General features: G+C 44.3%; 1 protein-coding gene across 1 annotated transcript in view; it reads right to left on the reverse strand.

Moving 5' to 3' along the window:
* The window catches only part of FXR2 (FMR1 autosomal homolog 2), a 1,381,282-nt gene that overhangs the window by 1,251,152 nt on the left and 113,090 nt on the right, over positions 1 to 17,040 (reverse strand). The window contains exon 4 of the mRNA XM_044076212.1: positions 472 to 543. Coding sequence (XP_043932147.1) covers positions 472 to 543 — 72 coding nt within the window. The remainder of the gene's footprint in view (positions 1 to 471; positions 544 to 17,040) is intronic.

The raw sequence follows: 17,040 nt of genomic DNA on the forward strand, positions 1-17,040 counted from the left end.
AAATAAAGCTTTAAAAAGGTGACATCAAGTGGTGCTACTGAACTACTGGCACCAGCAACCAGTGAGGTGGTTGTACAAAAGTCTGAAACAAAGGAGACAAACAATATGCATGGTGATTGTCTGATATTTGAGGGCCATGCAGACACCCTAAAACCTGAAACGTTTAGGCCTTTTTTTCTTACAGCGACCATAAGGAGGTGAATACCGTGAGAAAGACCTGGTGCTTGAAGCAGAGTACATTAACAAAGGTGCAGGTGGCACAAGCATACACTAGACAGAGTAGACCCACAAGAATAGGGATAAAGAAAAACTAAGCCAGATGAAACAAAGGCAGCTGTGGCCTCCACTGGTTAGGGCATAAAGTACTTATAAATAGCAAAAACAAACAGTCAAATTAATGTATAATCATTACACAATTTAACATATGCACAAGAATTTAACAAAAAGAATTGCTGCTTCATTTCAACTTACATCGCCTTTCATCATGCGGACTCTTGCTAACCACCATCCACATGGCTCATGTTCATTTGCTCTGGAGAAAACCTAAGTGAAAAAAATCAAATGCAGACGGTTAAAAATAATATCCCAGATACATGGAACAATATAAAGATCTAATGACAATAATGAAACCCATTTACTGACTGGACATACAATCCCTTTTCAAGGGAGACAAGGAAGCAATGCTCAAGTTTGCACAGTAATCATATGAAGGCTGGGGGGGGGGGAATCAAACCCTATGCAAGACGGAACTAAAGCACACAGATCTGCACTCTATTCTAGCTGCCAGACTACGAACATTAACAGCTGCATCTGTTGGTGTTGATATTCAGTCCAAGGCTGAACAAGAAAAGTTAATTATTCTGCACCATATTCAAGTGGAAAATAAACATGGCACTACACGTCAACTGTAAGCAAACATTCATGACAAGAACTCAAAAGTTCAACTGCACTTTGCTGTTCCCTATAGAAATAGTCAACTATAAGAAATTAAACTTCTGACTGATTGTTTCAATGATGGCATATTACCAACTTCTTCACAACCTTGCAATGGTATATATGCAAGGTATCAGCACAGAAGCAATGGAAATGTGATCAATCAATTAAAATGGCAGAAATCCTTCACAAGAATTATCCATCTCTGCATTCCTTCAATCAAGTTACAATAGGAACAAATTTTAAGAATGTTTTTCCTCAAAACTAATTTTTTGGAATAATCTCTAGAAACAATAAAAGTACTATACTAATCAGACTTTCTCTTGTGATTAAAATGCAAACAATGAATTCCATTTAGTTTAATTCCATTTAATTAGAGTGGGAATTGACAACTGTGCACCACTTCCAAGCTCTGCCCAAAAAGCAAAGAGGACATGTATTAGAATTGAAGAACCTCAATCCAAGACAAACAACAACCCTACTACCAGACAGGCATTTCTGTAGTGAAATACCAGCATAGTTTAATATGCTATTTAAATAATATATTCAGTATGTACAGTTAAGAGAAAAAAATTAATACACTAAAGGAGGGTAGAATGCGATTAAGTATAAGGTGGACAAAAAATCAATGAGATATGAAGGAGAAAATAGTAGCCAGGATGAGGTGGGTTTCACAGATCAGGCAAACATTCCTATCAGGAAGCATTTGTATTTGGCTTCTTGTAGGAATAATTTCTATTAAATGACCTCTGAATTACTGTAGGGAAAGGGAATACCATAATTTAACAGCAACTCTCAAGTGAGTGGGACTAACACAGTCAATCAGTGGTTTGTACTGTGCTTATTTGGAGTGTTAACTGATAAATCATCATTAGAAATGAATCCAATCAGGCATGGTGGGATTAGGAGTTAACTGGCAAAATGCAGGAAGGTGTTTTAAGTACAGCAGCAGCATGTAAACCTATGCTAGAAGGATTGTTCTGCTGGAAGCCAATTTGCTTTACTAAGTACAGAACAATGGTGTTTTCAGATGCAAGTGAGACGAAGCCTTCAAATGTTGCCAGAGAACCTGTAGGAAATTAGGCTCATTCTGGAGACGTGAGCCACAATAGGGAGACTGGATTTGATTTAGGCCTGGAGAACTGCTTTCCCTACAATTGCTCTACCTTTAAAGGGAGAAAAAGTGGAATATTTTACACGCCCAAGAGACTTCTGAATTAATGTTGGTCCATACTGAGGTGATATCAGATTGGTTAGACCACTGCCTAAGCTTTCAAACATCAATGTATGTGAAACTGGGTTTGGCATCTAAAGGTTCTTGGCTACTTTAACATTATGTTCCATTGATCTGTGACCATTAAATGTCTGTTTGGTACCGAAGGGCATCAGTTTAGTTTTCTTTGCATTAAGGGTGTTTGCTGCTAGACAACCAGCTGGACAGGTGTTGAAAGTCTCCCTTGAGACCATTCTTAACACAGCTCCATACTGTATCCTCTGTGGAGGCCCATGCCATCTGCACAGTTAACTATACTGGCATGTTGGAGAGGTTTAGGAAAGCTGCTGACAAACAAGAATTATGTGTACAAGATTGAACCTTAAGGAACCCCCCCTTGAAGAGATGTAAAGGGAGAGCTGCTGGAACCTATCTGGACCTTGAAATGCTGGTGCTTGAAGTTTGTGAACCAAGAAAGGAAGCACTGACTAATCCACAAAAGGAGAGTCGAGTTGACAAAGCTGTGATCAACAAGGTCAAAGGCTTTAGTCGGGTCAATGAAGACTACTCCATAAGTAAGCTTTTTTCTGCATTAAGAACCAGTATGTACAGGGCTGTCACTGCACATTTAGAAAGGATTCCATGATGGGGTGATAAAATTCTGTACAGTTTGAAATACTTAAGTTGGTATAAAAGCTTTTCCAATAGCTTGCCTAGGCAAGGAGGAACCAAGATGAGTTAAATCTTTCACTGTATGGTTCAAGTACTTCAGCTATGAGTTTGACAATGGCTTCCTTCCAAAGACAAGGTATGGTATTTGAAGATAGACAAGACGGTAACACTCCCCACTGTGCAAAAGTATTTTATACAATGAGCTGGAATACACCCAAAGCTTTTTGGGTTACAGCTAGAACTATCAGAAAAAGGTAAACCAAAGTAAAAATTGCACAACACAGAACTGAGATAACTAACTTACGCATTAAAATGTTTACAAAAATTAGTGCCGATATCAAATGAACCCAAAGCTAAGCTCAGTGTGTCATTAAGACACCTTATCACAATGCAATTTTTGGTGTTGCCTTTCATTTACTGCGCCACTGCTTGTACCGCAGCACATCGTTTCATTTAATTTCCATACAAACACTTTTATTATACACTTGCCAAATAAATATACAGAAAGTACAGTTGTGTACACTTACCATAAATGTAGACGTTCGAGTGCATTCACTGCTACAGTCATCACACTTGGGTTATCCTGCAAGGGGGTAGCCTTCATTTGGCTCGAATACCTGAGGCTGAATATTTCTGCATCAGTTGCTGTCGCTCCAGGACTGACATTGGGTCATCAGTGGTATAAAATCAGGCAGCCGACGCCATTACATCAGTTTTTCTTGCCCCAACTGTCAGGAGCCCCCAAATAGGGAGCTAGGTTATGGTGGACGAACACCACCAGTAGAAAGTAAATACCAACAATTCCCTTTAAGGTGAATGGAAGAGAGAGAGAGAGAAATAGACAAGGGGGTGGAGGGTGGGAAACCAGGACTGCAATAGTGAATACACTCTAACATCTACATTTATTTAAGTGTACACAACTGCACTATGTTCTTCGTGTTTCACTGTTGCAGTCATCACACTTGGGTTGATTCCCAAAGATGAAGAAAAGGGAGGAGGCAGTCAAGAAGACTGGGGACTGGCTAGGAAGCCCTGCAAGATTACAGTGGCAAAGCCCATCCTGGATTTGGAGAAGATAGGCAGGTGGTAATGCTTAGTGAAGGTAAGAACAGAAGACAATGTTGCAGCCTCCAGAAGCTGCAGAGATGGAGGTTGCCCTGGTAGAATGCGTCCTGACCCCCTTTGGGGGCGGTTTCCCATACTGTTTGTAGCAGAAATGGATGCAGTGTCCTATTCATTTGGATATTTATTGTTTGGATATGGCCTTGCCCCTGCTGCTAAGCTGACTAGCAATTGGTCAATTTTTCTAAAAGATTTAGTCCTATCCAGATAGAATCTGAGCTGTCTGTGTACATCTAGAGATGTCTTCTGACATATGTTTGAATGTTCTGCTGCCTAGAATGACTGTCACCACTTCCTTGATATTTGCGTTTTTTCTGACACACAAAATCCTCTGCACTAAGATTTCCCACACTGTCTCCTCAAGCAAAGTCCAAGGAATGCATTGTGAAATTCAGAAATACTGGTTCCACTGTTAAGGGGACACCTCTGGTTCGCACAAATGTCCAATCCACCAGGCCAGGTATTTGCTGAAGCACAGCAATAGGGGAATGCTGGACTGCTGAGAATGTGCTTACTAGCAAAACCTGCTTCTGAGATTCCCCTGCAATTTGTGTGTGTAGTCTTGTGTACAGCAAGTCATGCACTCTGGCTCTACAAAAAATGCTTTGTGCACCTGACCATCTTGTCAAAATCCTGTGTTAGGCACAGCATCCCATCTGGGATTAGTAAACTGTTAGTTTAAATCAAGAAAATTTCCAAGGCAGGTGTTTGCCTTGCTGCCTATAACAGACACTTTTGGAGGCTCAAAAACAGACTCGCATCCAAGAAGCAGGTCATGGTGTTCTTTAAAGCCCTATCTTCTGCAGATAACTGGCTGGATGAAGCAATCATCAGGTATGGATAAATGAACACCCTTTGTCTTGCAAAAAGACTAGTGCCAGGTACTTTGAACACCAAAGGTGCAGCAGACAAATCAATGACCATGGATGTGAACTGGCAATGCGAGACCCATGCCTCGAAACTTAGGAACTGCCTGTCCTTTGCTATATGGATGTGCAGACATCCACAAGATCATAAGGACTTGTGAGAAGATCACGGGCAGCAGACTTTGTACAATCAGCCTCTAATTTTAATCTTAACAACCAGTATGCATCTCCAGGACCCTTTTCCTTTTGCCAGTACACACACTCCTATCTATGGCTTCCTCTGCATTGAAGCTTTCTATATGCAGGGATATTAGATGCTGCTACTAACAGTTTAAATGTCCACGCAGTTTGGTCCTCTTTTAAACTGTAGTCTGCATCCAGTTTTATAAGCTGGAGTACCCACTGTGCTGAGTAATGACTTCCCCTACTCTGCCTCCAAGTACCTTACTAAATACGCGACCGATGGTAAGAGGATGGTTAGGTAAGGTTTCTGGAGGAGGATGAGAAGTGCTCTTTAGAATCACAGCTGTTCCTTTTGGATATCAGGGCTCTGGGGGACCCCAGTTCTGCCTTTGCTGTCAGTATGGCACTTTTTGGCTGACCTGCAGTTACCTTTTTGTCCTCTCTCTACCTTGTTTAAGAGGACAATGCTGGCTTTTACTTGGGTAGTTTGACAAACTCAAGAAGAGATGAATGAAAAAAGTGCTAGACAGACTTCATAGCTTTCTCATTCTGCAGATTCTTAAGCACCTTCTCTGCAGGGGATCTAAAGAAAACCTCTTTGTACAGAGGAGCATCCTGCAGCTCTGACATTAAGTGCTCTGGAAGGATCTGAGACCTCAACCAAGAAAAAACACCAACAACCAATCTGCAAAGATTAGTTGTGTAAAATCTTACCATAACCATAGGTGGTGTTCTCATCCATGTTGCAGTATTCACTAGTGGGATCCTCCGCCTCAGGCGACCCGAACGTCTGTCTCCTATGCCAAAGCTTAAGCCTGGTTGCGGTCAGGTACATGGGATGTCACATGCAGGGTCATAAACCATGGGCCATAAATGTGACGTCTGCACACACAGACCTCAGAACTGACTGCTCAGTCAGACAAACAGGAATGATGCCATCCAGGCTGGGAAAAGGTCCTAAAGGGGGGTAGGAGGGAGGGAAGGAATACTGCAACATGGAAGGAGGACATCTTTGGTTATGGTAAGATTTTACACAACTAATCATGTCCTCCTAATATCATGTTGCAGTATTCTCACTAGTGGGAGTGTACCACAGCTCTAGCAGGTCAAAGAGTTGAGGAAGAGGTAGCAGTCTCCAGAAAACCATGGAGGATGGCTCTTGCAAATCCTGCCCTGGCTCTGGAGATGCTGTCCAATTTATAATGCTTGAAAATATGTACAGAGTGGCTGCCTCTAGGACAGCAGCCGTATCCAGATCTTTCAGGAAAGCCCCTAAAGAGGTCACTGCTCTAGTAGAATGTGCTTTAACAGTGTGTGTAAATCTTTATCATGGAAAGAGTAACAGAAGGAAATGGTTTTGCATATCCAGGAGGATATTGTCTGTTTGGATACAGCTTTCCCCTGGGCCCTGGGGTGAAAAGATACAAAGAGTTGATTGGTCTTGTCCAGATAAAACCTGAGTTGCCTGTGAACATCAAGGGAGTGGAACAACCTCTCACTGTCACTCTGTGGTGTTGGAAAAAAGGTGGGTAACTGGATAGATTGGTTGAAGGACGGTACATTGACAACTTTGGGCATAGAGGGATTGGTACGAAGAGTTACCCTGTCCTTGTGGAAGATAGTGTAGGGTGGGGTGGTCATGAGTGCTTGCAGCTCAGAGACCCTCCTAGCTGAAGTAAGGGCTACTAACGAGACAGTCTTCCAGGTACACATCTTTAAAGAGGAAGAAGCTGCTGGTTTGAAGGGGCCCTTGGTAAGTTTCTCCAGTACATAGTTCAGATCCCGAGGAGGGGAGAGTTTTTTTGATGGTCTGATGTGGAGAACTCCCTCAAGGAAAAGTTTCACCTCCAATCTAGACAATAGGGGTGGATCAATAGGTAAAGCAGGCTGAAATGGCTGATAAATGGACTTTCACTCGAGTATGAAAGTTCTCATTTAAGAGCTCACACACACACACAGGCTATGACTAGAGGAACCTCTGCTTGGAAGGGGTCGCGTTGCCTTTGTAGACACCAACTGGAAAACTTTTTCCATTTTGCATCTTAGGATCTCCTGGTAGTGAGTTTCCTGGCCTCCTGCAAGACGTAATATGTCCTCAGAACAGAGGTGTCTGAAAGGGATCAGAAGTTTTTCACTCACAGGGTAGGCTGATGGTTTTCAGATGAGGATGAATGTGGGATCCCTTCTATTGTGTAAGCAGGTCTACCTTGTGATGCAACTTCTGGCGATTGCCCTTAACAAGAGATAGAAGGGGGAACCAGTGCTGCCTTGGCCAACAGGGGATCACCAGCAAGATTTTTGGTTTGTCTTTCTGGGTCTTTAGTAGGACCTTCTGAATGAGTGGGAAGGGGGGAAAAGGCATAAAGGAACAGCCCCTTCCAAGAAATTGAAAGGGCATCCACTTTCCAAGTTAGTGGTGAGGGGACTCTAGCAGAATAGCTGAAGTGGTCTGCTCTGAGAGGATGCAAACAGATCTATTTGTGGGGTATCCCATCGGTGGACAATGTCTAGCAAAACATCTGTGTAACATCCATTTGTAACGTTGAGGAAATGATCTGCTGAGGGCATCTGCCTGATGAGTGTCCTGAGATGAGATGCAGACTGTCTGCAGTGCGACACTGCACTGGGTGGCCAACTCCCATGCCTGTATTGCTAGCCTGCACACTAAGTAGGATCTGATCCCCCCTGTGTGTTGATGTACCACATGACAGTGGTTGTCTGTGAAGATTTGAAGGGGACCTGGTTGTATTAGAGGGAGGAATGAAGGTCTTGAGAGCTAAGAGGAGAGCAGTCATTTCCCTTACATTGATATGTTTTCTCTGGAGGGTGGGCTTCCACTGAGCCTGTACCCTCAGACCATTCATAGTGGCCCCCCACCCTAGATCCAAGACATCCATGCGCATGATTTACACTGGTTTGGTGGGTTGCAGAGGAAGGCCTGTGTTCTGGCTTATTTGTAGTATCTATCACCTCAACTCTTTCTTCAGGCAGGGTAGGAAAGGCACCTGAAATTCAAGGGGGGGATTGTGTTGGGACCAGACATTTTTCAAGTATGACTGGAACTTCATGTGCAACCGGCAACATACGAAGAGTAGCTGCCATGAAGTCTAGAAGACAAGAGGAATTGCCTGGCAGAGATGTGGTTGACAAGCAACTCCTGGAAGAAACGGTTCAGGGAATAGACTTTGTCTTGAGGAAGGAAGGCCTTCATCAAGTCTGTCCTTATTCTGCATCCCAAGAAGGTTTTGTCTTGGGAAGGAGTGAGGGAGGATTTTGTTAGGTTGAGAGTAAACCAGAGACTCTGAAGAAGGGACATAGTGAAATGTAGGTGAGTCTTGAGAATATTTCCTTCTGCTAGAATGAGGTCGTCGTCCAAATAAGGGTAAACATGTATGTCCTTTGTATGGCAGTAAGCTACTGTTGGGGCTAGACATTTTGTGAAGACCCTTGGTGCTGTAGATAAACCAAAGGGCAAGGCACTAAAAGTGTGAAGATGGCAGAGCAAAGCGTAGAAATTTCCTTTAGTCTAGGTGGATGGGGATATGGAGGTATGCCTTCTTCAGGTCCAAAGTGGCCATGAAAGCTGGGTGGCAGTAGTGGAAAGAAGAGTTTGAAGGAATAGCATGCAGAAGGAAGGTGCCTGCAAGAAAGGGTTTAACAGGGACAGGTCCAGAACAGGTCTCTATGGGCTGTCCTTTTTGAGGACCAGAAAGACTGGAGTAAAACCCTTGACCCTCTTGGCCTGTGGGAACCCTTTCTATGGTGCCTTATGATAGTAAATCTTGGATGATCTGGGGCATCCAGTGCAGCAATTTTTTTTGGAGGGAGGGCTATTCCTCGATAGTTTTCTTCCTGCCAGATCATAAAGTACCCTTTTTCCACTACTGATAAGACCCAGTAGTCTGAAGTGATATGTTGCCAAAGTGAGAGAGGCAGGTGGAGGGGGGAAGGTGATTTAGGCAGTCACATTGTTAGGTCTGTCTGGAAAAGGCTGCCTTGGGGTGGACTGGAAAGAGGCAGTCCTGGGGGACGAAGGTTTTTAAGACCCCATCCTGTGTTTAGAGGAAGAGGAAGGAGCAGGTGCTTTCCTAACAAAAGTGGGATTAGCAGGGTAGTTCCTACAGAACTCTGGAACCGGCAAGACCAATAGGTGTTTGAAGTCCTGAAGTTCCTTGCTTTTTCCTGCAAGCTATTCAAGAGTTCTGCAGACTGCTTGCTAAAAAGGAATTTGTTGTCTGGGGGGCATCTAAGATCTTGTTTTTGAAAACATTAGAGAGGGGTTGTAGTCTGAGACAGGAATACCTGCACAGTACAGAGGCTGAGGTAGCTGATCTGGCTGAAGCCACAGCAGCACCATAGCCTCATTTAATAGAATGTCTATCAACTTGTGCTGCTAAGTAGCGTTTAGAGGCCACCCGGAGTTTGATAGGTGAATCAGGTAAAGAGGACAGTAATGAAGTTGCCCATGAGACTAGGTCCAAGGCATATTTAATCATGTGCGTCTGGTAGTTAATGGCCCTAAAGGCCAGGGTGGATGAAGTATAAATCTTTTTTCCCCAGTCTGTCCACTATGCTGTCCTTGTCCAATGGCAGAAGGAAGGAATCTTCCTGGATTGCTTATCAGGAGCCACTGCAATGACAGCTGGGTCTGCCACAGGTGGCTTAATGAGGTACTTGTTGTCATCAGGAACTTAAACCTATCTGGCCTTTTAGGGGCTGGAGGCTGAGATTTAGGCGTCTTGGAGGCTAAAGCAAATGCATCCAGGTAAGTTGGAATCACAGGGGGAATTAGCAGAGGAAGTTGAGACTATCTGAAGGAGCTCAAAATATCTCTTTTGCACCTCGGTCATCTGAGTGGCATCCCACTTGAAGTATGCCCTCATCTAGGCGGTTTCCCTTAATCTAATATCTTCAGGTGGGGAGTCTCCTTCCAGGAAGACTGCCAGGAGAGCAATACTCCAGGGGAGATGCCAATTGTGAGGTGTATGTCAGAGATTCATCCGAAGAGGAAGAGGAATCTTCCTCCTGAGTGTGAGCTAGGGGGATGGAAGTAGCTGAGGCTGGCCTAGGACTAAGAGTAGGTAAAGCAGGCGTCTGAGAGGCAGTGGGCCTGAGGGCCATAAAGGCCTGAACCAGGGATTGGGAAAAAGTTTGCCAGTCTGGCTGGTCTTCGGTTGTGTTTGACAGATGCTTAGTTTTTTGTTTCCTCTTCAGAGTAGTCATCTTTGAAATTGTGTGGGAAGAAGGCCTAGGATCAGGCAGCAGGCCTGTAGCAGAGGAGCCCCGATCTGAAACCAAAAGCAGCCATCCAGTCAAGCCCAATTCCCCCTCGACATCGGCAGAAGCAGACGTCACAGTAACCTCCGCAGACGTGCCAACTGGAGATTAAAGAGCAGCTTCCAACAAGGTATCCACCAATGTCGCCAGTTCTTCTGGACTTCCCTTAGCCCCTAGACCAGTAGCTGGCGGGACATCTGACATCGGAGGTGCAGTAACAGGCCTTGAAACCTTGACCTTCTTTTTAGGTGGCTCCACCTAGACAGCCAGTTCAGTTTCCATGTCTAAGGCCAGAGTCATTGGCTTTCCAATAATAATTTAAGGGCTGACAAACGACTGACAAATACTATGGGTACTACTGTCATGGGACTAGCCTATGCAAAAATGACAAAGTTCATGGGAATCTTTGTGTGGAATTTGGCAACCGCACTTACATTTTCCCTTTCTAGATAACATTGGCTATTTAAGAGAGCAACAGCAAACTAACCCTAAGTGAAATAAAGAAGATTCCCCAACAGGGTACTTATCTGTATCGCCTTCTGAAGAGCAGAGCAAAATGAGCAAGCTGATGTTTGACTGCTGCAGAGAAGCTCTGAGGTCTGTGCATGCAGACGTCACATTTATGGCCCTGCATGTGACATCCCACGCACCTGACAGCAACCAGGCTTAAGCTCTGGCATAGAAGCCGGACATTCGGGTCACCTGGAGCAGAGGACCCCACTAGTGAGAATACTGCAACATGAGAAAAGGACATCAGCTGATCTGCATGATGCATCCATGGCATCACACTCACATTTCATTAACTGCCTTGGCAACTTGACAAGTGATGTTACACAGGTCAAACATCTCCTTCCCAAGGCCCTTCTCTTTCATCTCCTCAGCCTTCTGTCACAGTTGCCCATGTAAGGAACTCCTAGAACTAACAAGTGAGACAAGAAGTTAAGGAACCTAGTGGCCAAGGAAGCCAAGGTGAAGATCTTTAAAAACGGGTCAATTAGCTTACTCTGCTAACTGGGTTCCTGGCTACAACCAAACCAGATCACTTGCTGCAATCCATGGAAACCACTACTGGATCAGCAACAGGATTTTACACAAGTGCTTGTGAGAGACCATAGGCCCTGTAGTAGTAGTAGTAAGGCTTCCAAGGAGCAGGGGACTGGGAATCAAACTGCAAGGTTACTGAGAAAAAGGCATCATCCGGAACTTCTAATACTGAAGTGCTGAACAGAGGCCTTAGATCTATCAAGCCCAGAAATTGCCTGAACCGAATATGGGCCTGGGATAACTCATTGACCTCTCAGTTAAAGATTTTCTTTATCCTATAAAGGCAATCTCCAAAGGAAATATCCTTGAGCCAAAACAATTCATTGGTCCCATAGACACACTGTAGGCCTTGGATTCCTATTCTCACAATCTCTTAAGGGAAGGACCCTATCCACACAGCTGTTCAAGAGGAGGGTGAAAATGACCACATTCAAGTCTCTGTCGTCTGCTGGTGTCTAGGAGGAGATGAATGAAAAAAGTCCCTACCATATTCCATACACACATATATATATATATATATATATATATATATATATATATATATATATATATATATATATATATATATATATATATATATATATATATATATATATATATACATACATACATACACACACACACACACACACACACACACACACACACACACACACACACACAAACCAGTTCCTCTACCTCAAAATCTGAAGTGTCTGAAACCCTTTATGGAGGGAGCTCCAGTTTTGTGGCAGAAAGCACCCCTAAGACAGTAGCTTATCTTAGGTTCGCTGCCCTGACTTCATGCATTCCATGAGTTCTCGAACAGACATGAGAAACCTCCTGAGTAAGACTTAGCTGCTGAGAACCAGTTAGCTGTGGCTGGAACAAAATAACTCAACTTTTTTGATTTGTGTCTTGCGTCTGTTCAGGACACCAGTGACTTGAATGTGGTCATCTTTACCCTCCTCTTGAATAGCTGTGAGGATAGCATCCTCCCCTTCAGAGACTGTTAGAAAGTACAGTTTTGTACCTACCATAAATGTAGATGTCCGAACTGGATAGCATCTGCAGTCATAACAACTGGGTTGTCCTGTCGTTGCGTCAGCAGCCTGCAGTCGGGCCGGATTCCAAAGTCCGGTCCGCTTTCGCCAATGTCGCGACTCCCCCATCGCCATCTCTGTTGGTCTTCGGCATAAAAGCATCAGCCGACGTAGCCCTTCTCAGTGTTTCTTGCCCCAGATGCCATGTTTTCCTTATAGGCTAAAATTTGGAGATGATGTTGTTTCCAAATAGAGGACAATAAACAACACAAAGAGCATGTATGTACAACAATACAAACAAATACCCCATAAATAGCTCTCAAGAGCTAGCTATCAGGGGAGTACCAAACACCCTAGGAGGAGACTGTGAGGAGAGAGGGAGGGAGTTTCCTGACTGCAGATGCTATCAGTTCGGACATCTACATTTATGGTAGGTACAAAACTGTACTATGTCCTCATGGATGCATAAGCAGTCATAACAACTGTGTAGAAAAACCATAGCCAACTAGGGAGGAGGAGCCCTGAAGATTATGAGGTTTAGGATCCTTGCAGTGGAGCAGTGGCAAGCAGTGTCAATCTGAATATAGAGGCATAATAATGCTTTGGCAATGTATGCACGGGAGGTCCAAGTAGCCGCCAATAATGTCTTTGGTTGCCACTCGTGAATTGCCACCGGCTGGCTGCTGCCCTTGTAGAATGAGGTCTTATGTTCTGTGGAATCGGTTTTCCAGGAATTTGAGTTGGAAAATCGTATGCAATTTTCTTCCTGTTTTTTCCCATTCTGTTTGAGTCTAGCTTTTCCTTCCTCCCTTTTGCATAGGCTACAAAAGTTGGTCACATAGTCTGCTCTTTTTGTTCTGTCTTTGTAGTATTTTAGCTGTCTGCGTACATCCAGATGCATTCTTCCCTCTGTTTTGTGGGTTGGGAAAGAAGGTAGGATACCACCTGGCCTGGTTTAAAGGTACTCTGGATACCACCTAAGTATACAATGGTGATTAGTCCTCCACCTTAATTTATCTTGGTGGAAGTAGTTAGAAGGGCTGTACCGCTTGGTAGGCCTGTAGGTCTGAAACCCCTGTTTTTAAGGCCTGTTGCCAGTAGGAAAGCAGTTTTCCAAGACAGGTGTGCAAGGTCTGAGCAGTTTGCTGGTTCAAAGTGGTGCTAGTGTCTTTGGTTCAGCACAAAAGTTTAAGGGAAGTTTGTAATGCAGGGTTCCTTGGAGGTTTTACTGAGCAAATTCCTCTGTTTTGCTGTCGAGCAAAGGGTGCCCTAAACAGGGAAATCAGCTGATAGTATTCTGCTGAAATAGTTGTATGTTGTATCTTGATCTGCTGAAAGGACAGGCCTGATTACAGAATGGAGGCCAGATACAGGCCTGACAAGTATATCTCGCCAGATTCAGACTTTTTGAACCCGTACTCCAAATGACAATTACTTCCATTTTCCAAGTTAGTTCCTTTTGTACGTTGGGGTCTTTTATGTTTGCCAACAATGTCTTCCTTATTGTACAAGGTCTCAGTGGATTAGCTGTTGCCATGTGATGTTCCATGCAGTCAGTTGATGCGTTTTTAGGTTTGGATGTATTTTTAGGTATCAGGTTCAACGCTAACATCAAAGGCATCAGGGTATTATTGCAGTATCTATCCAGACATCAAAGGCAGTAGTGTATACCAGTGCTGTCTTGGCCAGTTTGAGCTATCAGGATTATCCTTGGACGTTTTGTCTTGGCTTCCTTGTACTCAGTAATAAGGGAAGAGGTGGGGAATGCATTGATTGTAGGTCCTTCCAGTTGAATAGTTCCAAGAGGTGGAGGCTCCATGCTAGTGGGTGGAATGTCCTTGTGCAGGTGTTTCTGAGCCATCTGAGCGAGTGAACATCCTTGTTTCGAATCTGTGGCATTGGTGATTTGAGATGGTCTTGAAGATGTCCGGTCTGTGGCATTCCCGTGCGTATCCGGGCGGTTCTGCTCAAGTCCTGGCTAGCTATTGTCCTTCCCGTACATATTGTGCCTGTAACTGGATGTTGTGGCTGGAGCAGGGTCCACAGCTCCAAGGTATTTCTGCATAGCCCATGTTGTGCCTGCTTGTTTGGGTCCGGTACCACATGACTGTGGTGTTGTCTGGTCCATCATCCCTGGGCCCTCTGGAGAAACTTCCTGAACCACATGACTGAGCCGCCGTGCCAGCCATTCTTTTTAGATTGATGTGCAGGTGAAGTTGGTCCTGATTCCCAGTTCCTTGCAACGCGCTTGTCCAGCATGACGGCCCCCATCCCAGGTCTGAAGCTCCCTGCCGTGATGGTGCTGTTTCTGCAGGTACCCGCGCCCCATCCTAGCCTGGGAAGCGGAGGCTGCCTGATAGAACCATGCTTGGAGCTGTTTCAAGCATGGAATTAGGTGGGATTGTTGTGTGACTGTGTCTGTGTTGGGGACCACATAAATTTTAGGTAGTTTTCGTAGTTTTAGGGTGTAGTCTGGCAATGGAATAAAGATTGCCATGAATGCCATGAAGCCTAAGGCCTTCAGAACTTTTCTTGCTGCTAACTTGTTCAGTTTATGCAGTGCCAAGAAAAGCCTTTGGAAGTTCTTTTTTGCTTTTCTGTAGTCAGGAATTTGTTTTATTTTAGAAGTAAAGATTGTCGCCTTTTGTTGTCCTTATTGGGATGGTATCAGCCTTGACTTTTGTAAATTGACTGTATCCCAGTGCTAATAGCAAGTAAATGACCCTTTGTAAGCTTGTTGTTGACAGCTTGCTTTTTGTTATCCCTTGTAGCAAATGGTCATTCAGGTATGGGTAAATTTGAATTCCTGTGGTCTGTAATGTATTACTGATGCCAGCAAAGGGTAAATTATACTCTGGGCGAGTAGATAAGCCAAAGGGCAAATGATGAGAATTGATAGTGTGACTGATCCTGCAGATGGTTCAAGGTATCTCTTGCAGATTGGTCGACGTGGGGACGTGCAGGCATGCCTCCTTGAGATCTAGAGTTACCAGCCAAGACCTCGGGACTCCTGTGGGAAGTTGTCCTGGTCAGCATTTAGAATTTTGGGACAATGACATAGATTTAAGGTGACACAATTCGAGGTGGCTTCTCCTCAGCAAACCTTTCTTGAACTAGAACAGTCTGGAGTTAAGGATTTGCTCTGCTGTTGGCACTCTTTCCACAGCCTCTTTGCATGTTTTCTAACTCCTTCGAGAGTAGAGAGCCTCTGTTTGATCCTTGCTGTTGTTTGGCATTGGCACAGCTGAAGGCATTGCTAAGTGAAACCAACCTTGATCTATGGTTTGTAAATAACACTTGTCTTTTGTTGTGTAGTGCCAGTTCTTGAAAAATAAGGTTAACTTTCCTTGAAGAGGAATGCTATTTGTTCCCTGGTAGGCGGATTATGTGTTAAGTCACTGTGGAAATGTTGGATGTAGTGGCAGTGGCTGTGAGCTGTTACTTGGCTGTTACCTTGCCACTTCAGCCCCTGTGCGCCCGTGGTTGGATTGGTTTCTGCCTCAGTTCCTGCGTCTATTCCTGCCTTTGTTGTTTTGTAGAAAGGAATCTTTTGCTGGCCAGTTCTCCTAAGTAAACCTTGGGGTTGAACCTATTCTCTTTCTTTTTGAAATTTTTGTTTTGGTCCATCTTCCATTTAACTTCATAACCTGCTGGGCTAAACCTGGGGGTGTCTTCTGTCTTGTCCATAGGGTTAGTCCAGCAACTTAGCTTTAACATGATCCGTAAAGCTTGTTCCTCCTTTAGCCCATCATGCCTTGTACTGTGCATGTCATGGCGACCCAAATGAAGCCTCCAGTGTATCAAGTATGGTTGTTTTCAAGGAATGGTTGCTAACCTGTTGTATGTTATTTACCATCTCTGTCATTATTTTATCAAGAGCATCATATCAGTGGTTTTTTTTTAGTTAACTGATCAAGCATTGTGGTTTTGTACCATCTGAAACTGATGACAGTTATCCTCTCTAGCATCAGTAGTTGCTAAGTGTGAATTTTTACCCCATCTCTTCCAATGACCTTGTTTCCTTCTAGCGAAATAGGGTTTTTCTTCTGAGAGTGAGGCTACTGCCTGGACCCCCTGGGACATAGTCGGGGTCTGCAAGTGGGGCCTTGTAAAGGTGGTGATATATAGCCTGGCCTGTGGGCTCTGTCCTTGGGCAGGGCTGGGGTAAAGAATCTGGATGAGCAAACATCATTGAAAGCATCATCCACCACAGAGAGAGAAGGAGGGCGCTAAGGGCCTGTGCTGTGCCTGGTGCAGAAAGGTCCTAAGTCTTTTAGCCGAGGCTGAAAAATCGTAAGGTTCAGATTAAACTGAGAACGAGATGGCATGCAAGGGTTTCCTCAAAGGAGAATTCTTGGCGTGGTGAAGTAGCTGGACGATGAGTCAGCACTGTGTGTTCTCTTCATTTGGAGGAAGGAGCCTCTGGCTGGTCAGTTCGTAAGATTCAAATCACAGAATCATCAGAGGCTGGTGGCTCAGGGGCCTATTCAGAATCTCTCTGGGGCTGAGAGGCCCCTCTTGGCTGAGATTGAGTCTCTCTTTTAAAGAAATTAAATCTCTGCCCAAAGTAAGCTGAGAAGCTCTAGAGAGAGTCTTCTTTCTGGGGGGGCTGAGGCACTGTTTTAGTAGTCTTGCTGGATCCAGCCCTGGGCAAAGCCCTTAGCTTGACATGGTTGAGGCCTATAGCAGCAAAAATGCGTTGGGTAGA

This window comes from Protopterus annectens, chromosome 7.part0, assembly GCF_019279795.1.
Source record: "Protopterus annectens isolate FY-2018-M chromosome 7.part0, PAN1.0, whole genome shotgun sequence".
Lineage (NCBI taxonomy): Eukaryota > Metazoa > Chordata > Ceratodontiformes > Protopteridae > Protopterus > Protopterus annectens.